The sequence below is a fragment of the Trifolium pratense genome, linkage group LG3, assembly GCF_020283565.1.
Source record: "Trifolium pratense cultivar HEN17-A07 linkage group LG3, ARS_RC_1.1, whole genome shotgun sequence".
In the NCBI taxonomy this organism is placed as follows: domain Eukaryota; kingdom Viridiplantae; phylum Streptophyta; class Magnoliopsida; order Fabales; family Fabaceae; genus Trifolium; species Trifolium pratense.
In genome coordinates this window covers 49,500,490-49,524,737 of record NC_060061.1, presented here as the reverse complement: position 1 = coordinate 49,524,737, position 24,248 = coordinate 49,500,490, and the positions used below count along the sequence as shown (strand labels likewise).

General features: G+C 33.5%; 3 protein-coding genes and 2 pseudogenes across 5 annotated transcripts; 2 read left to right on the top strand and 3 right to left on the bottom strand.

Annotated features, from left to right (window-relative positions):
* Positions 1–10: 10 nt before the first annotated feature.
* Positions 11–3,247, bottom strand: LOC123917467 (pentatricopeptide repeat-containing protein At5g61400-like). 2 transcript variants are annotated; one of them, XM_045969193.1, is made up of 2 exons: positions 473–3,247; positions 11–218 (listed from the first exon to the last, which is right to left on the bottom strand). In XM_045969193.1, exon 1 carries the CDS (start codon positions 3,120–3,122, stop codon positions 1,266–1,268), a length of 1,857 nt encoding a protein of 618 aa, XP_045825149.1. In that variant the 5' UTR covers positions 3,123–3,247; the 3' UTR covers positions 11–218; positions 473–1,265. The 2 variants fall into 2 exon arrangements, with proteins under 2 accessions (XP_045825149.1, XP_045825150.1); XM_045969194.1 differs by having other exon boundaries at positions 1,213–3,217.
* An 8-nt stretch (positions 3,248–3,255) lies between these two features.
* Positions 3,256–4,179, bottom strand: LOC123917477 (G2/mitotic-specific cyclin-2-like). The gene has a single exon (XM_045969209.1). It carries the CDS (start codon positions 4,141–4,143, stop codon positions 3,343–3,345), a length of 801 nt encoding a protein of 266 aa, XP_045825165.1. The 5' UTR covers positions 4,144–4,179; the 3' UTR covers positions 3,256–3,342.
* Positions 4,180–7,473: 3,294 nt separating this feature from the next.
* Positions 7,474–13,299, bottom strand: LOC123917468 (heparanase-like protein 2). 2 transcript variants are annotated; one of them, XM_045969196.1, is made up of 10 exons: positions 12,944–13,299; positions 11,793–12,044; positions 11,626–11,662; positions 11,108–11,297; positions 10,561–10,709; positions 9,983–10,216; positions 9,654–9,846; positions 9,408–9,533; positions 9,160–9,262; positions 7,474–8,096 (listed from the first exon to the last, which is right to left on the bottom strand). In XM_045969196.1, the coding sequence occupies exons 2-10, from the start codon at positions 12,000–12,002 to the stop codon at positions 7,698–7,700; spliced, it is 1,641 nt and encodes a 546-aa protein (XP_045825152.1). In that variant the 5' UTR covers positions 12,003–12,044; positions 12,944–13,299; the 3' UTR covers positions 7,474–7,697. The 2 variants fall into 2 exon arrangements, with proteins under 2 accessions (XP_045825152.1, XP_045825151.1); XM_045969195.1 differs by lacking the exon at positions 12,944–13,299 and adding an exon at positions 12,713–12,819.
* Positions 13,300–15,777: 2,478 nt separating this feature from the next.
* Positions 15,778–17,897, top strand: LOC123917479 (annotated as a pseudogene).
* Positions 17,898–19,447: 1,550 nt separating this feature from the next.
* LOC123917465 lies at positions 19,448–22,604 on the top strand (annotated as a pseudogene).
* Positions 22,605–24,248: the final 1,644 nt, after the last annotated feature.

Below are 24,248 nucleotides of genomic sequence, written 5' to 3'. Positions count from 1 at the left end.
ACACATGATATTAATCAATGAATAAAAAAATGTGAAACAAATTAATAAAGAGTACAATTAGATAATAATACATATCAATTTTAAAAGTCTACATATGTCATTACAAAATTATTCATCAATAATTGTTGTTTTCAATTCCGTGACACATCTCAAAGCATTCTTGAAATAAAAAAGACACATTTAAACCTTCTCTCCAAAGCTTTCTTTCAATTACATTCCTGAAAAAATAAAAGTAGAGAAAATCATTAAAAGATAAAAGAAGAATAAAATAAAGAATAAGAAGTTGGAGAAAAGAAAAATAACAAATGATAAAACGAAAACAACTAAAGAGAAAAGATTCGAAAAACTATGAGTTGTAATGTTCACACAAAGATTATATATAGAGAAAACGACACAACTTATATTAGAGCTATCAACAGAGGTCCAATTCAACTGTGTGATTTTTGCCCTACATTGGCTCATAGTCTCATACCACAAGTAATGTCAGACAGTTGCAGTCTTGGAGACATCAACTTCCTTCATGGCTCATAGTCACAAGCTGGTTGTTTATACAAATCAATCAGAAATTATTCCCATGAGAGATCACTTCGAGTTTACTTAAGTACGGGTTTAGTTCAAAGAAAACTGAGAGGGTGTTCCTCATATACTCTTGTCTGAATATATCAGCTCCCCTGTGTCCTTGCTTTCAAGTTGATGACAATGAAGCCTAAAAAATCCAAGGCCAGTATAATCTTCCCATGTCTCGAGCTGAAAAAGTAGGAAACTAAATCACCTTCAATGATTAATAAGCCTATGTATGGATTGTTTTGTAGTGATGCTACTATGTGCATGACCATGGATTTATAACACAAACTGTCCATGACTGCAACTGTGGCCAAAGTTGTGGATCAACGTTGAAGTATTTGATGTCCTCTGCGACTGCAACTGTGGCCCCATCAACCATGTAGGAGACGGCAATGTTCTTCAATATTTCCAGAAATCGCAATATGGCCGTGATTTAAATCTTGGCATGATCAGGACAGGTTTTTGTTTAATGTGCCAACAAATGCTCAATTACCAAATACGCAAAGAGAGATGCAAAGGAATAACTGGAGTGAAAAATCAATGGCTTGTTAAAAATTCCATTGCAATATATCATGCACCAGTGGCATTCGCGATTTAATCAACTTGATCAGATTCCTTTGTCATTGTATTATAACTCAAGCAGCATACCTAGTAAAGGGGTTCAAATTCGCATCCATTGCAAGGAATCAGAACATGCACCTTCATGATTCATGATACTGAATGTCATAATCCATTAAATGTTCAAAACACATTTGAGCTGGTTTAAGATCTCCATTCTCTTTATAGCCCCTAGACAATACACGATATATAGAACTATTTCTCATAACACCCATCTTCAGCATGTCTGCATGCAACATCATTACATCAATCATGTGCTTGGATCGAAAATGTGCCTCCAACATGATAACATAAAGCCCCATGTCTGGTTTGAAACCACTACCTCTCATTTCTGCAAAAAACTTACTGGCCTTAAATACGTGCCCATATTTACATAAACCTTGAATTAAAGCGGCATACATAACATCATTAGGAGAACACAACCTGCTATGATCCATTTTACTTCCAGGGCAACCAACTCCAGTTTTCTCCAAGAAAAGTTTGATTGCACGGTAAGTCCTTCCATCTTTCAAAAGGCCATCAATCAAACAAGTAACTGTCAATGCATTCGGCGTTAGTCCCGCATCCAGCATCTCCTTATGCAGTTCAAAAGCCTCTTTGTTGTTCCCAACCTTGCAATGGCCATCGATTAAAGCTGTGTAAGTCACCACATCAGGCACAAGACCTTTGATAACCATTTCTGTATATAACCCCATAGCAGCTTTTATGTTCCCTTTCTTGCAAAACCCATCAATCAATGTAGAAAAAGTGATCGCATTGGGTTCTATCTTCCTTTCGGTCAATTGTGAACACACCTCGATAGCCTTCTCCATATCACCCATTTTGCAGTATCCATCAATAACCACATTGCAAGTCACAACATTAGCAAAAACCCCTGTTTTTCCCATCTCCTCCATCAAATCCTTAGCTTCCTCAAACCTACCAAAGTCACATAAACCCTTAACAAGAATACTGCACGTAAAAACATCACCGGAAACTCCATTCCGTTCCATTTCAACTCGCAATTGCAATGCTTCAACCAAATCCCCCGCCTTACAATAACCATCAATCAAACAATTATAAACATACAAATTAGGAAAAACACCAAATTTATCCATATAAACAAAGCAGCTTCGCGCAGTCTTCAAATCACCCACCTTACACAAAACATCAACCAAATTTGCAAATGTCACAACATCAGGATGCAAGCCATTCCATAGCATATCACTATAAATTTCAAAAACACGTTTAACATTACCCATTTTGCAATACCCATCAATGAGAGTAACATAAGTATACAAATTCGGATCAACCCCATTTTCCCTCATCAACTTAAAAAACCTCTCAGCTTCTACCATTTCACCCTCATTACAAAAAACACGAATAAGAATAGTGTAAACCACCACATTAGCTTCAATTCTTCTTTGCAACATTTCATCAAACACCTTGCGGGCATTACTAAAATCACCCTGATTACAACAACAGTTCAATAAAATTCCATATGTGATTGCAGTAGGCGAAAACCCGCGTGACACCATGTTATTATAGACCTCCCACATGGAATCAAACCTTGAATTTCTTACTAACGAATGAAGAAGCGTGTTGCAGGCGCGTAAAGTAGGTAAATTAGGATTTAGGTTATTGAAAACCCAAATAGCTTCGTCCATGAGTGATAATTGGCAGAGTGCGAGAATGAGAACTTCGAATGCATGGGGCGTGGTAGTGAGGTTGGAATTGAGCGCGTGGAAGAGGGAAAAACATGTGTTGTTTGGTTTGTTTGAGTTTTGGATGTATTGTTTTGTGAGTGATGTAGCTTTTTTGATGTTGTTGTTGTTGTTGTTTTTGAGGTTTGTTAAGATTTGGAGAATGGTGATTGTGTTTTTGAAAGAGTTTGAAGAGAAAGAATGTGACGAGAAAGTGGAAGTGATGGGAATGTTTTTGCGACGGAGGAGTTTCCACATTGCGTCGAAGAAACAACAACAATTATAATAAGAGAGAGTGAAGCAGAACAATATGCAAATTAAGAGAGAGTGATGAACAGGATGTAAAACATTAAGGTGACTAGAGATTAAAAATTCAGCAAAGAGTCACAAAATCTCATAATATTATATACAGATACTAATAAAAATGTGTACATTTAATTGCTGAAAAACATTGAAATTCAGTACATGATGTTAATTGCTAAGATAAAAAAGCTTCTTCCAGAGTTTCCTGAACAACACAGGAAACCCTAGATTGATGTAAGCTTGAAAACTTTTTAAAAACTTCCATGGTTCCTTCTTTACAAGTATCATTGCACAATTCCATCATAGCTTTGACACAACACAATAATTTCTCTACAGAATACCCTGTACATATCTTCAATTCGTTGCTCCAAAAAGGGTATCTTCCAACAATAATTCTCGCACAATACACCGCAGAAGCTGCAATCTCAGAAGGTTTATAGTGACATACGATAGAATACTGTGTCAAGCTGAGCTCAGAGAAGAAACACGCCATATTCTCCATGATCTTATCTTGATCTGATACAAGGCACGCCCTTATGTTTCTAACAAGAAAAACATAAGGTGTCGGAACTGTTAAAATCCAATCAAGTTGTTGCAGGATATGTTTTTCCATTGCACATATTTCCTCAGGAAAATAAGAATACTCAGCCAAGTATTCAATATCATAAACTCCAACTGCCCCTCTTTGTTCATATTTAGACGCTAACATCAACGACGCCAAACCAAGAAGCTTAAGTTTATCTTTTGTTGCAACTTCATAATTGGATTTGGAAAGAAAACGGTCAAGAACGTTGACGCAGAGGTAAAGAGTCTCCGACGTGAGTTTTTGTTCATAATGTATCTGTATCAACCAATCTATTACGCTCTTTCTCATTCGAGAATCTAACTTGTAGCAACATGAGTTTTGAGTCTCTTCATTATGGTAGAATTTGTAGAGCTCATCATCATAATCACTCAAATCACAAAGCATACTCATAGTTGATTACAAAAGAAAGAAGAATGAGAGAAGAGATATATGAATTGGAAATCGGTTGGAATGAATGAATGAATATATATATCTCTGTTTAGGGTTTTTATTTAACTTGTTCAACAAGTTTCTTATCTAATGAGTATATCTTTTTTACTAAATCTTAAATACTAACCGTCAAAGATATCTTAGATACTAATCTTAAATTTTGTATTTATTAGTTAGATTCTGTAAAAAGATCTATTTATTACCGTTGCCGCAAATTTCGTTCTCTCTCTTCAAATTTCATCACATGTTAGTTTCTTTTGTCGTGATAAATTGATACTACGAGTAATTTGTATTTAGATTAATTAATGTTACACGCTAATGAAAAGTGATACTTGGCTCAGTTTTTTTATAAGTTTCCTCATTACAACCCCGTTTGTTACAGATATTTTCAAAAAAAAATCATTTTTTTTTATTTTACTTGTATTTGTTTCAAATTTTTTCAAAAATCATTTTAGTAAAAAAATCATTTTTAAAGCTATTTTCAATAGCTTTGTTCAAAATCTATTTTTTTGAAAACCATTTTCTAAAAAAAATAGATTTTTGTGATTCTAAACAAACAGAAAATAGCTTTAGATTTTTTTCAAAATCTCTACAAAAAACTCTCTAGATTTTTTTTAAAGCTTAAACAAACATGCCCAACACCAAATTAAGAAAATTGATTTTTGCACTTTATCTTCCAATTATACCCTTATCTTGATTTACCAATAAATTTATATTTTTTTGCACTCTTTGAAATAAATTTATTGTTATACAAAAAAAGGTAACAAATTCTGTTTAAATCTGAAAATAACACGGAAGAAACAAACTTTCCTATCGTAAAAAAAGGAACAAACTTTCTTTTAAAAAAAAATTGTTTACAAAAAAAACCTTTTGTTTTTCAAATATATATATATATATAAAAATTATTGAAAAAGATAAGAATAATTGACAAATCGTATTCGTAAAACACAAACTGGACAGTTAATTAGAAACGCTAAATATGATAAAACTGGACACTTATAAAAAACGGAGGGAGTAGTTTAGTTATGACGAGGCTCATTTTTTTGGTAACTTGCAATGACGGAGCCAGGAATTTTGGATACTGGGGCCATCATATATATAAATTTCTAGCATTTTACATATAGAATATACATACACGGATACACCCACTTTTTTAGAAAGAATATACATCACAATTGTTCTCCGCGACTTCATATTCTTTGCCTTAACCTAGGATCATTAGGAAGCTTTTCTAAATCGAATTCCAATGTTTTTTTTTGAGATGGATCAAATTTTATATTCATCAAATGTATAATGATTAGGAGTTGATAATTGCTCTGAACTTGACTTTATTTTAAATATCCTGTAATTTCTATTGCTTATTGGTAGATATAAAATAAAAATACCACAATCAAATATTCAATAACATAAAAAAAATTGAGGGAGAATAAAATTGAGAAAATGCTAATTCAGTACACAAACCTAAAAAAAAAACAAAACTAAAAACCAATAACAAATTTTATTATTTTTGCTTCTTAAAAAAAAACCAACAACAAAATGTTAAGTGGTTTTGTTTGAGTGAAATGTTACATACCGGGAAATTTCAAAATTTGTCAAATACCCCATAAAATTTGGAAATAGGCAAATACTTCCATAAATTGTAAAACGTCAATCAAATTTTCCCTCTTTGTTTACTCCGTCTATTTTGATGATGTGGCGGCTAACTGCATATGTGGCACCTGCCAACATGGTGCCACGTCACAGGGATAATTGATTAGTAGACACGTTACAAGGTGTAATTGGCTAAAATTTGCAAAACCAAGGGGCTAATTGCTCTAATTTCAGTCAATTAGCCCCCTGATTTTGCAAATTTTAGTCAATTACCCTCCTGTGACGTATATCCTGATCAATTACCCCATCATGTGACGTGACACATATGCAGTTAACAACCACGTCATCAAAATAGACGGAGTAAAAGGAGCAGTGGGTAATTTGATTGACGTTTTACAATTTTATGGGGTATTTGCTTATTTCCAATTTTCAGGGGGTATTTGACGAATTTTAAAATTTCAAGAGGGTAGTGACATTTCAGTCATTTTTGTTTAAACTCTTTTCGAATTTATGGACGGAAGTAGGACCTTAGGCGGTTCAGAGTTTCATGTTTTAGTCTCAAATATTTTGAACTTTGCTTAGTTTAAATATCAACTTTGAGGTTAAGTTTATTCGCCGGAAAGCGAATATATTCGCTCATAGTTTGGCTTGTATTTATCGTTATGTGTTTAAAATGAAAATTAGCACTTTCCTACCACTAAAATCTCTACTATCAACCAAACAAGTTATCTCATTAAATCCCTCTCCCCTCTCCTTGTTTGAACTGAACAGACAGATGAATGAATGATCGATATCACTAGTTGTATAATTATGCAGAAACATTTCACTTTCTTTGAGCATGTTATAATTTAAAGTGATACTGGTAATGTTGCAGGCAAACCAAAGCCATAGTTGGATTTGAAAAAGATACTGAGAAGTTGAATATCCGTATGAAAGGCGCCAACGTAGTCTTCATTTACTTCGAAAATAGGGATGCAGATCATTTCTTGAGATTCATTCCAACTTTTGTTACTTTCCATTATTCAGTTGGAGATTCAAACTTTATATTAAACACCAGTTTCAATTTTACTGTATGTAATGTACAATCTGTTTGTGAACATAAGTTTTTTCCTTGAAATATATTGTAGATTAATTTGGATTATTTGTGATTCAGTAATCAATATCATCATTATTCATGTCACAAATCATATCATGAGATCTTTAGGTAAACAACTTAATTAAATAATATTGCTTATGGTACAAGTATTTATGCATACTTTTTATGATTAAATAAGGAGTGTGACTAAACTGTATTTTCATATAAGTTGTAATAATTTATCTTAGAAAGTTTTGAAAATCTTTGAACATATCATGAGTAAATTATATCACAAGTACAATGCTCTAAACTTTCTTTTCTAGGAAGGTATATTATGAAACTTAGCAACCAGATTTAAGATTTTAAAATTGTGATCATGACTGACTGAATTTTAAAACCCTACTATTGTCAGTGCAATTATTGAAAATAATTTCATTTAAAATTTTACTGAATAGTATCATTATCGTGGATACGATGATATATACTATCACCAATATGTTATAATATACTACCAGGGCCATAGGGTACAACAATGAACTTGTACCCTACAAAACACAGACAGGGACACTGACACCGATAACAAATTTGAAGAAAAGAATTAATTGAACATAATCACACGGCAGTAATAGAGAAAATTGATGGCAAAATATATCAATACTTTTGCACGGAACTTCAAGTGAAACCAAATAAAATTTAAACCACTAAATACATTCACAGTTGATACATTTTTTTGCTTCTTCAAAATTAAAATAATTGTAAATGCTATATAACTTGCTCACTACTTACAATTACCAAGAGCTTTCAATACATAGTTCAAATGCCTATATAAAAACCTTAGACTATATAGTTTTCAGCGTCTAGCACAAGCCGGAGCATCAAAGTTAGGGTAAACAATAAATGCAATCGACAAAGGAACTATATATATTGGAGACCTTACATTATTATGCACCGGATCCAATGTTGGAATATCTCCTTCATTTGTTAACTTGAGTGGAATTCCATTCAGTACCATGGTTTGGCTTCTGAGGTTACCGTCTTTCGGAGTTAAGTGATACTCTTCTCTGAATGTAACTTTCGAACCTTTTGTTCCAATCCAAGAAAATGTTTTCTTGAGATTGTCAAAGAATGAGTTTTTCTCTTTATGGATGTTTTTGGCTACTTCATTTGATTTAACAGTTACAGGGTTTTTTACATTGAGCATGAAGTGAGTTTGTTTGCTTAAGTTGATCACCAGTAGTGTTACACCAGCCTGTTGAATGAAATTGGTAAGAATTTGAGGAATGCTGAAATTAACTCAAGCGAAAGTCACACGATACTAGAAATTTTTGCTTCAATAAAAAGAATTACTAGCAAATTAAGCATGACAGTGAATCAACCTAGATTCAATATTTTCAAACATTCATTATTAACCGAAATTGCATGTAGTTCAAAAAACATAAAGATCTTGAAATCAAAGATTTATTATTAGATAGAAAGTAGTGTATAAGGGATGTGAAGTTTGCTCCTAGTCAATTGTGTTGAGTGTGAGGGATGTGTTCAGTTCCACGTCGTCTAAAGACATGACATAAGTAGTGCATATAAGGATTTGACAGCCCTCACCTTACTAGCCGGTTTTATGGACTTAAGTCAAACTCTAGCTCAAATTCTAAGATAGTATCGAAGCTCTATGTGTGACGGAGTATGTTGGAAGGTCACCTAAAATGCCGCAACTTTGGGCTGCCTTTATGAAAGCATCCAATACCCTAACCTTAATTATGCTGAGAGTGTGAGATGGTGTGTTTGATCTCATGTCTCTACTAGAGATATGGCCTAAGTTGTGTTTTTGAGGCAATTTTCACACCCTAAGCCTAAATTCTATCCATCATTCTATTACTTAGGTTTGTTGTGATACTATGATTGTATGACCACTGTTTCTCTCGTTCATAAACCAGTCTAATAAGCTCGAACCAAACATATGGAGTTGGACTTTTTCTTCCAAGCTCGATGTGTATGATCCATCATCTTTTCATGGCTCCCACCCACCTTGCGCTTGTAGGGGAGTATTAGAGTACACTTACTCGAGTTTATAAGTTTATTGTAAGAGTATCTAATCTACATTACTAAACAGTTGTATTCAGTAATAGTTATAGTTCATTTGGTTCCAAGTTTCAACAGCTGCCATTATCTTCGACTTCTATAAATAGATGGGACTTCACTTGTATCTTGAGCTTTGTATGATGCCATATCAACTTTAATTTTTCAATAAATGAGACAGTAATCATATCTTTATATTATAATATCCTTCCAGAGTTGTATTAAACTAGCATACTTACCCTGTCTTTTGAACAATGGGCGTAAGTGCGTAAAAATGGTGAAGAAATATCACTCGAAACACCAAGAACCTTCTTTCCCATCAGCCGACGCCACAATAGCGCACTGTTTGCAGAACAAGAATCTAGGATTAGATATGTTAAATAATGACATGCATTACCACTATAAATCCTCAAGTAACTTTCCAGGGAATAAAAGTATATAAAATTATCTATTTTTAATTTTTCTGTAATATTTAATTTAAACTTGCCTGTAGTAATCAGGATTAGGAGTGAGAGTGGAGGTATTGAGAAGGCCATAGTTTCCTCCAATTAAAGTCTGCCTACAATAAACTTTAGTATTGTAGGTGGATGCGATTCCAAGTTGATCTAAGTACCTACAAGTTATTCAAATATTCGGTTAAACACATTCAAGACATTTTTTAAAATTTTTATAATTCTTCGTTTAGCACCTAAAGCTTAGAAAGACGAAAAGAAAATGATGGAACCAATATTACCAAAAGCTATTAAGAAATGTGTTAGAAACATCACGACCACCGCTGTTGAATGCCCCACCAGCTTCTCCTACCCACGCAGTAGTCCAAGGACCATGTTTCTGAATAGTTTCTGAAAGATTGCCGAAAATTGTTTCCGCCCTGCTCAAGCGATTAGGGTCTAAAATCTTCCCTTCAAGATGTTCGACGTCACTACCTGAAAAAGAGAAATTAACTTAGAAATAGATTATGAAAGGAAGACAATAGTATTTCGCATGCGAGTTAAATAATTTGTAGACTATGTTCAGTAAAAATGACTATACTAGAAAGAATTATGAGAGTGACAGGGAAACCTGGGCCCAAATTATATAGATGATGAGTCAGAACGTTGATTATGCCTGAACCAGAAACCTGAAGAAGCTTATCGTACCATTCCTTTTCATAAAATCCACCAGGTGCTACAAGAGAGGGTTTGAACCTCGAGTTCTCGTATAACACATCTAGAATTCGTTTAAGGTTTATCAAGTCTTTGCCATACTGTGCAACACCAACAGATGCACCAACGCCTTTACCGCTCAACTCATTACCTACAAAAGCATATGCAATAAGTCCACATCAGGTAAAGTTATATCGTTAATTTAGTTGTAAAATTTGAACAAATAGCAGTTATAGCTATTGTTCCGCCATACACTAACAAAATGTTGTTAAATAACAGTTATAGCAACACTCTAGCACTGTTCCGTAGTGGAATTTGGATGAATCATTATTTTTGCGATCCGCAATTAACAGCACTTGTTTAAAACTTTTGGACCATGAACCCCTAGGCTTTTACAACTATAGTTCAGTCCATTAACAATCCGCCAATTCGGCATATGCTAAGAAAAACTAATACATTGATGAAAATAAGAAACTACTTTGTCTATTGTCATACCAAGTTCCCAAGAATCGATCTTGTATCCCTTTGAAACAGTGTACTTTATAAAATCATAAGTATTTTCAGGGTCCCAGGCTCCTTCCCAAACACGATTACTAGTCAGATGCTTTCCACGAAGCGCATTCAAGCCAAATGTCACAATGGCCCTGCAAGTGTCAAACTTCAATTAAGTTACATCTACCACAAGTAATCATCGTTTTGCCAGACACAAACATCCAAGTCCTTTGTTTTGGTACATATTTACACAAAATAGGGTCGATCACATGCTGATATCTCAGATACTCTTTGTAAGCTAACAAAAACTGTTATATAATGCAGGAGAGACGACAATAAACTGATGCACTTCAAATAACAAAATAAATAAATCACCTAAAGTGGTGCACATTCCCTTCGGCAGCCATTAGAGTGAAAACTTTAACTTTGTTATATATCACAATTAAATGCCAAAAAAAAAAATCATACTTTTTATTTGGTTTTAAAGAAGAGAAAGTGAGCGTGGCGATGATGATAATAAAAAAATATAATGTAATATAAAGATTCTCACCCTGTCTGATTGAAAAAATGATTCAGCTCATCCCATCTGTTCATGTGTAGACACCCCTTTGAAAATCCAAACAATCCACCTAGACGAGGCACCTTTTGAAATGGATGACAGGGAGACTTCAGACTTCCTATGTCATAAACCACCTGGTCTTGCAAAGAACCTCCAAGTCTTATCCTCAAAGGCTTGAGGGCTATCAAAAAATCAAATGAAAAAAAATAATATATTATGCTTAATACATTTAAACTTCATGCAGTCACAGTAATAACAATAACGACCACAATACAATGTCATCAACAATGTTCTAAGAACCATGTTGGAGATCAAACCGTTGAGACCTCCGAGTCATGGTTCAATCGATTCAACCATGGTTGAACCGGGTGACAAATAAATACTAAAATATTATTAAACCAACCAGCGAACCGGACGGTTCAGTCCGATTTTTAAAACATCGGTCATCAAACTAACTGATTTTCTAAATCATAAACATTTAAGTAATTTACACATACACACACACACACCTTGGATCGCCTTGGCAAGGATAGGATGAGATAAGTCCTGAAAAATCAATCCACATTCAATTGAACAATGATTAAAACTAGTTAGCATCCTGCTTTCCAAGGAAATATAAATTCTCGAGAGCTGTTGATTGCATTTTCTACACAGATGAAAATCCAAAAATACTCACCAAATTTACAACAGATGAATATCCCCAAGAGCAATGGTCGTAGTCACACTTATCATGAGGCCACCAATCAATAGTTGCACAAATAAAGTTATCACCAGTTTCAGCTTTTGGTTGAGCTCCATTTACTAGTAGCGAACCGTGTTCAATATCTTGACTTAAAGTAACTTGAAGAGAAGCCAAAAATAAAAACAATGCAAGGAGGAATCCCATGACTGAAGCAATTGCTGCAGCAGCAACCAAAGCCAAAGTTAACTGCATCAATACAACATAATAATGTTATTATAATAGTCCATAATCAATTTTCTTTAATCTAACAATTATATAATTATAAAATCAATTTTTACAGTAATACAACATAATGTTATTATAATAGTCCATCTGTAACTGTAAACCAGGAAAAGAAAAGAGTGAATATTAATTTAAATTTATTAAATGATTTTACTGAAATGGAAATTTGAATTCATTACTACCAAATTAAGAAAAAAAACTGAATATTATAATCTTCTAAATTGTTAATACACATAACCATGACACAGTAATTTTAGTCATAAATTCATTGAGAAATGAGTATCCTAAACAACTTCACTGTTTCTCAAGATTTTGAGAATCATGAAAATAAACTTCAAAGATTTTCAATTATGCCTACAATCACATGCTTATTAGTATTAAAGAAATCCAAATCAGATAGATAAATAATATAAACACAAATCAATTATCCTTTTATTATTAATATTTTCAATCTTAAAGACACATCAACAAAGATAGTATAAGCAAAACATAGAATAATAGGTTGAATTCAAAGTTGAAACTCAGTCAAATAAACCATATTCAATTCTTTCTTATCATAAAAAATATAATACAAAAATACCTCCAAAGACATTAAAATATTAAATAATACAAAAAATAGCATCCAATCATACATCTAAAAAAATGTGAAAAAGAGATCAGATAATGAAAGATCTGAAATTCTGAAATAGACAGACATGCATCAATTCAGTTAAACAAAACAACATCATTGTTTCAGCTAAACAACAATATAAGAGTAACCCAGAAGACTAAAAAGAAAGAAAAAGTAAAAGGGTCAAAGAAAGTAACAAACTTTGATGAAAAAAACAGAAACAGTAAGAAAAAGTAAGAAGGAAGACAGAAACCTTAAAAGAGGTTGTTTGTTTGGTTACTTCATTGGCATAGATGAGTATCTTGTTTGTGATGTGAATAATGAATGAGTGACACTGGTTTATTATGTCTGTCTGTTTAACTACCCTGTCTACTGTTGGAAAGTTAAAAGGAAAAAGCGTTTTTCTTTTTTTGTTGTTTAGTTTAGATTATTGCTTTCAGTTAATGAATGTGTAGAGGTTTGAATCTGAAGCTGAGAATGAATAATTAGACAAAATTATGACTCATTATGTAGCAGTTAGGAAATTGAAAGGACACAGATGTCACTTGATGGAATATTTTCTAAGCCATTTATTTATTTTTTTGGTTACCTTTGGTACGAAGTTTCGTTAGCGATGCATATAAGATGAGCTCTCTTATCTTAACTGAATTTTCTCCATATGTATGAACAAAGAATCGAACCACGGATCATATGTTTACGGGGATCAAAATCCTTACACTTGGATCAATTTATTGTTGGTATTTTCTATTCCATTTAGTCGACAGTATAAAAAGAAAAATGTTGTCCGGTTAATTTAACTCAATTGGTAAAAATATTGCATTATATATGTTGGAGCTAGATTCAAACCCGTAACATTTCACTTATTTATCTTAAAAATAAAATTTCTGACGTCTCACTTATTCATCATAAATATGAAATTTCTAACCATCATACTACTTGTCAAAAAAATAAAAATGCCAACTAGTGGTCCCGGTCTCCGAGACACTAGTTTTTTTTTTTTTTTATAGATTTGAGACACTAGTTAAGACAATAAAATTTGGCAAATTTATCTTGAAATTTATATAGTTAATATTTATAAAATATGAAAATAATATTTTTAATGCACATGGGCAATAGTGCAACACTAGGCAACACTTGAGAAACCCAGCAGTAAATTATTGTGCAACACTAGGCGCAATAATGATCAAATTAAACATCGGAGATTGTTAACATGTGCATATATGACACATGTTAAGGTAGTAAAAATAGAAATTATGTCTTAGAATTTATGCATTTTAACTTTTCAAGCATTAAATGTCTTGTATCATTAAATGTTAAATTTCTATATTAAGATACTTTATTATATTTCCTATGTGTACATGTTAACAAGATCTATATATATATATATATATATATTATAAATTTTTAGCTGCCCCCCAAATTTTTTTTTCTTATTCCCCCCAGTGGTTGCACCGAAAAACACTTTAAAAAGGAAAATCTAGATAGAAATTTGAATCATGGAGCACTAGTTAAGTAACAAAAAAGAAAATTTTTATATTGAAAAATGTATTTTTTACACTTTTAAGAAGTTGACTTGATAAATTTCAATATACTTTTGTTTTATTTGGATTCCTTAACCAAGTAGTTTGAGTCCTATTTAGCATTAATTTTCTTATGAAATTTCATCTAGAGATGTGTCGGTAGTTGTCTAGGTAGAATTTGGTTCCTCTAACCTGAATTCTCATTTTAAAGGATGAAGTAGATAGCAATCTTTATCAGTATATTTTTATTACTTTCACTCTCTCCTTGCTTAATGAATTTATCTCACATACACTATAAATAGAAAACTCCTCTTAATTTGGAATTCTTTACCTTACCTTGAGGGAGAGGCAAGCCTTTGTCTTTATCTTTGTTTGATTTTTATTGTTCAAAAATGTTGTTCCTTTTGGTTTTCATTTAGTGTAGGTTGTTAAAACATGTTTGTCGCAGTTTAATTTGACCATTATTGCGCCTATGAATCAATTTTACCAACAAATTAATTTGAGATTCTCAAGTAATTTTTTTTAGAATACCGTACGTAATTTTATCACTTTTAACTCCATATTTAAATTTAAACTCTATTCGGTAAAAAATAGCAGATAACTGATAAATTAGTTTATAGCGAATAAGTTAGTTGATTGAATTTGTAATGTTTGGTTAAATTAGCGATCGAACTATTTTATAAGTAAGAAATAACGTAAAAAATATATGTTTAATTAATATTTGTGGTTGTATTTGTGACGAAGTGAATATCGATTATGTAGCAGTGGTTGGTAAAGAACTGACAGTTGCATAGCTCGTTGGGTAATGCGCTAAACAAATTTGGAAGTTATTGGAAATGGATTGATGTGTTGAGATTTTGCGCACCGTGAAGTCAATAAATGTGTGGATGCATTGTCTATTATAGGATGTACTCTTGGATTACGAGATTGAGTTTTATGAGGACTGTCCGGCACAAATTTGTGAACTTTTCACTAATGATAGGTTGGGTCTCACTACCCTAGGTTGATTGAATTGTAAGAGCTTATGGAAATAGTTTATGGCATGTTCATAAGTTATTTTCAACTTATTTCCATAAGCTTACCGAGGTAGCTTGTGAAATCAATTTATGGAAGCTTAGCTACTGCTAGTAGTGACTGCTTGAAGAGCTTATGAAAATACTCGTGACATGTTCATAAGTAGTTTTCAGCTTAATTATTTTCCTTAGCTCTTCAAAATAACTTATAAAAATAATTTATAGCTTTTGCGAAAAATATTTTAACTTTATTTTATCTTTTCTTATAAAAGTAACTACATAAGCACTTATATGATAAGCGCTTAATTAATTTGTTTCTCCAAACAAGGCCAACTTATAAACATGTTCATGAGTCTTTTTCAACTTATTTTCAAAAACCCTGAAAAAATATATAGCATATACGTAACCAATTTGACTTAATTTTATCTTTTGTTATAGAATTAACTTATACATATAAGTGCTTATAGTTCTTTTTTAAAGGTTTTATATATCAAATGAATAATTTGTTTCTCTTTTTGATGTTTTCAACAGTGAGGCATTAGAGGACTATTGTCGTAAGATGGCAGATATATCTCAAAGAATATTGAAGCTTGTGTTAATGAGCTTAGGAGAAGAATTTGAGAAACTATTTTATGATTCTCAATTCAAAAAGTGTCGAGGTTACTTAAGAATAAACAACTATACATCACCGGAAAAGAAATAAAATATAAAATTAAGGTTAGTAAGATAATTTTGCAAAGCTCCTCTTCAAGCATTTTACATAGCTCTAAAATTATCATCTTTGTTGGGTTTCATATACTGGATGTTGAATTTTTTTAGGTCAGTGGCACAGGGGAGGGACAAGTATAACTGAGGTATGTATCCAAGGCTCGACTCTCTTTGCACGCATTTCAATGACCAAAGCTTTTGGCAGAAAATCCCTGAACTTGATGAGGAGTATGTGATGGGAGTCGAATTCGCCATCAAAACACTTGGCAGGAGCATCACATACGAGGAATTTGCTCAAAAAAGTCACTCATGGAGCTTCTGGGCCTCTCCTACTAAAGAAAACTTTCAAAACCATAACAGTCCAGTTCCAGTTATCAATGATGCTGCTACTAGTTTGGTTTCCAAGCAGGGTTCATGTTGGTCTGAGCTCAAGTTTAGGGCGGGTATGTTGCAGTGGGGCCAATGCTGGCAAGTTCGGTTCTTGGGCCGTTGTGAGGAGCAAAAGGTTGAATCTTTACATAAACTTCATAAGGAAAAAGGAGTCATTTTTGCACCCAGGGAAGGGACTAATAAGAAGAAAAGAAAGAATGTTGAAGAAGAAATGGAGGCTGTAAAGGTGGCTCCTTTTGGGGTACCGAGGATGACTCGTGAATGCAAGAAAAACCAAGGTGTGAGTAGTAGCAGTGGGGCTAAAAAGTCTATGAAAGCAGTAAACGACACCAAGGAGCAGCAACTCGTCGTTTATGGCAAAAAGAAGCAAAAAATATCTATTGACAGATGGCCTTCTGAGAGGTAAATGGTTATTAGTATTCAGATAAATAACATTTTTCAGTATACAGTTAAATTTTTTACTTATTTTATTAGGCGTTAGTTATTAATTTGCTGTTATATATGTTATATGTTACCTTGTACATTTAGAAGCACCGAAGTATATTGGCGACACAGGTTTACTTGATCATTTGCTGAAGCACATGGCCGGAAAAGTGGCACCTGGAGGAGTTGAAAGATTTAGAGAGCGACACAATGCGGAAGGCTTAATGGAGTACTGGTTAGAGAGTGCTGATCTTGTTGATATCAGAAAGGAAATAGGTGTCCAAGACCCTTACTGGACTCCTCCCCTTGGATGGAAGCCTGGCGACAGCATTTCACCAGATCATGTTAATAGTAATGAAATCAGAAAGATAAAGGAGGAAATAAATAAGCTGAAACGGTATGGCCAATTTATCCAATTTTTGTTATTGAATGACAATATTATAGCTATTCTATTGATTTCGGGTTAATGGTTACTTTTCTTGATCTACAGAGATATGCAGGAGCTTGCATCAAAGAAAGAAGAGGAATCATTGGTTACTGTGGCTACTCCTAGTTCTTGTTTGTCAAGTTTGAATTGTAAGGACTATGGTTCTCAGGTTTCTAAGCAGGTGAGCATAGGGCAGCAAAGATAAGAAGACTGAGATGTGGTTTCCAAATTTGCAAACCAAGTGGGACCTTTAAGTGGCCAAATATGAGTATGTCTACACATGTTGTGGCCAAACTTGACGAACACACTATGGTCCTAACCCCAGGCTCTACTTCCTCTTTTACCACCTCACCTCCCAAGCTTATCTCCAAATCTCAGACTCCTAACTTGCCATTATCCCTACATTGCCCTTCTTTTCCTGTTAAGCCACTGGCAGAGAGGCGCGCCGTGAGCACAACTACTTTGGCACATGTCACCGCACCATTTTCCCCTCCATTAGAGACCCCAAAATCCACAAACACTACTACCATCACCAAATGCAGTTCTTCTATTAACCTTAACGAGACTCCTCTGGACCAGGAGTAATTCTGGCAAAGTCCTGCAAGTATAGTTATATACAGTTATATATAATTATATAGTATATTTGAAAGAAACCACACAATTTTGAGACTCTTGGTAATAGTAGATTAAGCCAACTGTGCAGTATAGGCAGTAATATAGTGTGGTATATTTTGTTTGTGATAGAGACTTGAATTGTGTAGTGGGCCTTGATTATGATCCTAAGCCCAACGTAAGTGTGAGAAAGGAAAGAATGATGAGGTGGCAAGTAATAGTAACTATATAAAGAGTAGCAAGAGAAAAGAATAACTTAGCCTAGTTTTTCGGTTAGAATCATGGGATCACCATCTTGGTGATTTGGGAAGCTTTTTAGCTTTTGGGGCTGATAGCTACGGCTATCAGTTTGTTACCTTTTTATTTTCTTATTTCTAGGGATGACAATTTGACCCATACCCAGAAGGTACCCGCAAAATTTACCCACAATGGGTAGGGTAAAAACCCGCATTTTGGGTACGGGCACGGGTATGGGTAATTACCCGCAAAAATGAACGGGTATGGGTGCGGGTACGGGTACCTTAGTACCCACCCCGCCCCATACCCGCATAATATATATTTATTTATTTTATTTATATTATTATATTATAATATATATAAATCAATTTAAAACAATACAACTCTACTAAACTATTACATATTTTTAATAAAAATGTTTATTTATTTATAACATAATATAAAAATAATGTGAATATTTAACATAAATATGAACTTTAACATAAGGTTAATAATAATTTTGTTTATAATTTTTATTAGTCAATATTAAAATCTTTGAAATTTTTTAATTCTATTAAAATTATATGATATTTTATAATTGATCAATTTATTTTTAGTAAAAATGCGGGTAACAGGTACGGGTATGGGTACCTAGGTACCCATAGGGTATGGGGACGGGGGCAAAAGTTGTTACCCACGCGGGTATGTGGATGGGTACGGGTATTTTTTCAATCTGCGGGTATGGGGATGGGTACTATAGTACCCTACCCATACCCTACCCATTGCCATCCCTACTTATTTCACCATTGCTACACATTGTAATTGTTTCCTTGTTTCATTAATACAATTGCTATTTCCCTTTTCATATACATTTTCTCTACTTTTGTGATCTGAACCCTATCAGTTTGCTTGTTTGACATTTGATAATTAATGTTAGATATTACAATTATGTGCGATTGAAATTGCAAATAGAAATTTAAAATGAAACTAGCCAAATACTGATTTATTTTGCATATCTAGTTCTAGTATTATCAAACCAATTTTAGTGTAGTTAATGGTTTAAAACTAATTTAAGTGTAAGCTAAGAACGTGATTACTGATGAGTTAAGTTTAGCCGAAGAACTTAAATTTCTACAACATGGCAAACTAAAGTTTGAATTCTGGTTAGGAGAGATGTTCATATTTAGTATCTGACACCAACACGTCTCCAAATTTTAAGCCCATATTATATAATGCAACATGTTACCTCTAACACTTCTTATATATAATTCATATAAGGACAAATATTTTTTGAAAAATTCCTTCAGTATCAAAGCCAGAGGGAATATTAATCTTCAATGTTCCCACTCAACTATCAAACATGTATATATACACACACTTATCTAACTAAAATCCTCAAATTCCTTTATCTAACACACCCTTTTGTTTCATCAAAGCCTTTTTCCATCATGTTTCCAACATTTTCACTTTTCTTATATTTTCTCCTTATTTCCAACTTATACACAAAAACAATTGCATTTACATTAGGAAACCATACTGATAATTTAGCATTGCTTAAATTCAAAGAATCAATATCCAAAGACCCTTATGAAATCTTACTCTCTTGGATATTGAATCACTTGCAATATGCATCAAAGAGTTATAGAGTTGAAGTTACCTGGATACAATTTGCATGGTTCCTTATCTTCTCATGTTTCCAATCTCTCTTTTCTCAGATACTTCAACCTTGAAGACAACAATTTTTTTGGAAAAATCCCTCAAGAGTCCGGTAAGTTGTTACGATTACAAGAACTCTATCTCACCAATAATTCGTTTGCTGGAAAAATTCCTACAAACTTGACAAATTGTTTTGATCTTAAGTACTTAAACTTGAGAGGGAACAATTTGATCGGAAAAATACCAATCGAATTGAGCTCTCTTCAAAAGCTTCGAGAATTGAGTGTTCGAGGAAACAATTTGATTGGAAGAATCCCATCATTTATAGGAAATCTTTCATTCTTAACAACTCTTTCAATTTCTGGTAACAACTTAGAGGGAGATATTCCACAAGAAATATGTCGCCTCGAAAACTTGACACAAATATCATTTGGCCTCAACAAACTATCTGGTACATTTCCTTCTTGTCTTTATAATATGTCTTCTCTTACTTTGATCTCAGCTACAATGAACCGGTTTGATGGCTCTCTTCCGGCCAACATGTTCAACAACCTCCCTAATCTCCAAGTGTTTTCGGTCGGTGGTAATCAAATATCAGGTCTAATGCCAACTTCTGTTTCAAATTCTTCTACCCTTACATATGTTGATATGAGCAGAAACTATTTTTTTGGACAAATTCCAAGTCTTGGGAGGCTACAATATCTTTGGAGGCTAAATTTGGAAATAAATTATTTTGGTGATAATTCAACTAAGGATTTAGAATTTTTAAAACCATTAACAAATTGTAGTAACTTGCAAGAGGTTTCTATATTTCATAATAATTTTGGAGGTAGTTTGCCAAGTTTCATAGGTAACTTTACCATCCAACTTAGTCGATTGTATCTTGCGAGTAATCAAATATCAGGGAAAATTCCTTTAGAAGTAGGAAATTTAAATAGTTTAATTCTCTTGAACATGAAAATAATCGTTTTGAAGGGACGATTCCTTCAACTATCGGGAAGTTTCAAAAGATGCAAGTGTTAAGTTTCCGTGGAAACAAGTTGTCGGGAGAAATACCATCATCTATAGGAAACCTTAGTCAGCTTTATTATTTGGATTTTGGGGAAAATATGTTAGAAGGAAATATTCCTTCGAGCATAAGGAACTGCCAAAACTTACAAATGTTATACCTTTCAAAAAACAACCTTAGAGGAACCATACCCTTAGAGGTTTTCAGTCTTTCGTTTTTAACAACAGGATTGTACTTATCACAAAACTTGTTGAGTGGCAGTCTACCTGACAAATTTGGTCATCTACAAAATATTGTGGGTATTGATGTCTCTAACAACTGTCTGTCTGGTGAAATTCCTAGAACCGTGGGGAAGTGCATAAGCTTAGAATACCTTCTTTTGAATGGTAATGCATTCAATGGAAGTATACCATCCTCTTTGGAATCTCTCAAAGGTCTTCGACAATTAGACCTTTCAAGAAATCAATTTTCCGGAACAATTCTAAAAGTTTTGCAAAATATTTCTTTCTTAGAATACTTCAATGTATCTTTCAACATGTTGGAGGGAGAGGTACCAATTGACGGTGTATTTAAAAATGCAAGTGCATTATCTATGATTGGAAACAATAAGCTTTGCGGAGGAATTTTGGAGTTGCATCTACCACCATGCTCTATTGAAGGTATGCAACATTCAAAACACCGAAACTTCAAGTTGATAGTAGTGACAGTTAGTGTGGTTTCTTTTCTTATCATCATGCTATTTATTCTAACTATCTATTGGAAGAGAGGAACAATAAAAAAATCATCTTTTGATTCACTAATAAATCAGCAAATGGTTAAGGTTTCATACCAAAACCTACATAGTGCAACCAATGGGTTTTCAACAAGCAACTTGATAGGATCTGGAAATTTTGGTTCGGTCTACAAAGGAACACTCGATTCGATAGGTGGAGTTGTAGCCATTAAAGTTCTAAACCTTGAAAAGAAGGGTGCTCACAAGAGTTTCATTGCTGAATGTAATGCACTAAAAAATATTAGACATCGAAACCTAGTCAAAATTTCGACATGTTGTTCGAGCACAGATTACAATGGCAACGAATTTAAAGCTCTAGTGTTTGAGTACATGAGAAATGGAAACTTAGAAAGTTGGTTGCATCCTGCAACAGAAATTACGGAACAGTCCAAATCATTGAATCTTGAGCAAAGGTTAAATATTATTACTGATGTTGCATCAGCATTTCATTATCTTCACTACGAATGCGAACAACCTGTCATTCATTGTGATTTAAAGCCTGCAAATGTTCTTATAAATGACTTCATTGTAGCTCAAGTAAGTGATTTTGGCTTAGCAAGGTTGCTGTCAAGTGTTGGAGTATCTCTGATGCAAAATAGCACAACTGGAATAAAGGGGACAGTTGGTTATGCACCCCTAGGTACGACACAATTGATTTATGGAACATTTATCTCTCGTTCCTAAACTTAGTCTTTTAACTTTTGGCTAACATTTATCTGATAAATATAAGGATTCTATGCATTATATTTCAGAGTATGGAATGGGATCCGAGGTGTCAATTGAAGGCGACATGTATAGCTTTGGAATACTGGTACTAGAAATGTTAACTGGGAAGAGACCGACAGATGAAATGTTTAAAGATGATCATAATCTTCATAATTATGTGAAACTTTCAATTCCGGATCATCTTTTCCAAATTGTGGACCGATCTATTCTCGCCATTGAATTAGAAGACTACAATACTGACAATGAGATCCTTGGCGGTATACATCCTAATGTAGAGAAATGTTTACTTTCAATTTTTAACATTGCACTTTCTTGTTCGGTCGAATTACCAAAAGAAAGAATGAATATGGTTGATGTCATAAGAGAGCTCAATATCATTAAAAGTTTCTTTCCTACCGAGGTTCAACGAAGACAAGTTGCATAACAGCCACACATCACATGAACATGATGTAGAGGTATCTTCGTACTATTGTTATCGGTTATTCTTTATTTGTTCTTGTCTTTCCCGTAATTTCACACAACATTGTTGATTAATATCTTGAATGACGCCTATTTTCCAGAATTTCGCCCGAGTCATTACTCGGTCTTTATATAATCTCCATTCAAACAGTTTTATTTTTAATGGCACTGCAGTGATCCACATCCTCAGCATCGCCTTGATGAAGTCGTCATCGTAACCATCATAAGTTCAAGGTGAGTCGACAAACAAATTCTCATTGTCCATAAACAAAACTTTTGTGAATGTTAAACCATAACTTTCAGAAGAATTTTTCTCACTCCAAAAGCACTTCGAAGTACACATCCAGTGAATGTGTATTTTCTGACAAAAATGCAACTTTTTTCTCGTTGAAATGTATATTTTTGAAATCATGCGTGGGATTTTAGGAAGATGGGTGAGTATAGTTTTTCTCTAGCTTTCCTTATTCCCTCTCTGAAGTAAAAGAAGTGTCCTGTACTGTACTTCAATTGCTGATAACTATCCAATTATTTGCAGTGGTTCGTCGTGGTCCTTCAACTTCTCTTGTAAAACGGCGGAAAATTTCAATGATGGATATGATAAGCACTTTACCCGATGTCATTCTCTGTCAGATTCTTTCCTTTCTCGAAACCAAACAAGCAGTTGCTATATCATCTTTCATTACACCTTAGAGTTTGCCATCTTTCCAGCTTCTTAGGCCTACATGGTGAGCTTCAGCTAGCAACTTAAGGTATATTTTGAAGAATGCAAGAGTTTTACAAACCATGATAATCTGTACCATTGGAGAACCCGAAATAAAAGAACTATTATCCTCATTCCCAAGGGCCTCTTCATAATGTAAACTTACGTTTGTTCATGTATGAACCTCAGTGTAAGGTTAATTGTAGCAGTTCATACATGACTGCAATTAATGCTATGCAAACATTTTGTAAGATAACAGACAGTAGCTTGCTTGTTGAGGTATTTTGTTTTCTTTCCCAATTTTGTTAGGTGTTTTGATTTCAGTGTTGTTTGGTCTTTATTAATTAGCTTGGCACATCTTATACTATAGCTTAGGCATTTTTTGTTAGCTCATCAAGAACAAAATATTATAATGATTATTTTGAATAGTTTAATTAAGTATTTTACTTTTGTTATTTCATTCAGGTGATGATTCAACTGAGTATGATGATTCAACTGAGTCTGAGTATATGATTCGTCTTCGGATGATCGAGTCATCTATGGGTAGCAATGCTTGATGTTATCCGTCTCTGTTAGGATATCATCAAATCATTTTATCACTTCTACATTTCCAATTTTGCTTAAAAAAAAAGAAAAGTTAGTTAAGATGAGAGCCATATATGATATATCCTCCTTGATCAAAATTCAATCCCCAAATTATGCAATTAAGTCTAAAGTTTTTATTAATAAAAAGGCTTAATTGCATTTTTATTCACTATTTTACATGTTCCACGATTTTGGTCCCCATTTTTTCCAAGGTTTTTTATCGGCCATCACATAAAATATTGATGCCAGCAAATATTATTCATTAGAGATAAAATAATCTCTTTTAACGCATTGTTAATCAGTCTAATAAAGAGAATTTGCTGACATGTCATGATTATTTAC

Excerpts from the sequence above, each read along its gene's own strand:
- LOC123917467 (XM_045969193.1), bottom strand. The coding sequence starts at position 3,122 with ATGTGGAAACTCCTCCGTCGCAAAAACATTCCCATCACTTCCACTTTC.
- LOC123917477 (XM_045969209.1), bottom strand. The coding sequence starts at position 4,143 with ATGAGTATGCTTTGTGATTTGAGTGATTATGATGATGAGCTCTACAAA.
- LOC123917468 (XM_045969196.1), bottom strand. The coding sequence starts at position 12,002 with ATGGGATTCCTCCTTGCATTGTTTTTATTTTTGGCTTCTCTTCAAGTT. Across the intron at positions 9,534-9,653 it reads ACATTTCTTAATAGCTTTTG|GTACTTAGATCAACTTGGAA; the intron begins GTAATATTGGTT and ends AATAACTTGTAG. Across the intron at positions 8,097-9,159 it reads CCCATTGTTCAAAAGACAGG|GCTGGTGTAACACTACTGGT; the intron begins GTAAGTATGCTA and ends TTCATTCAACAG.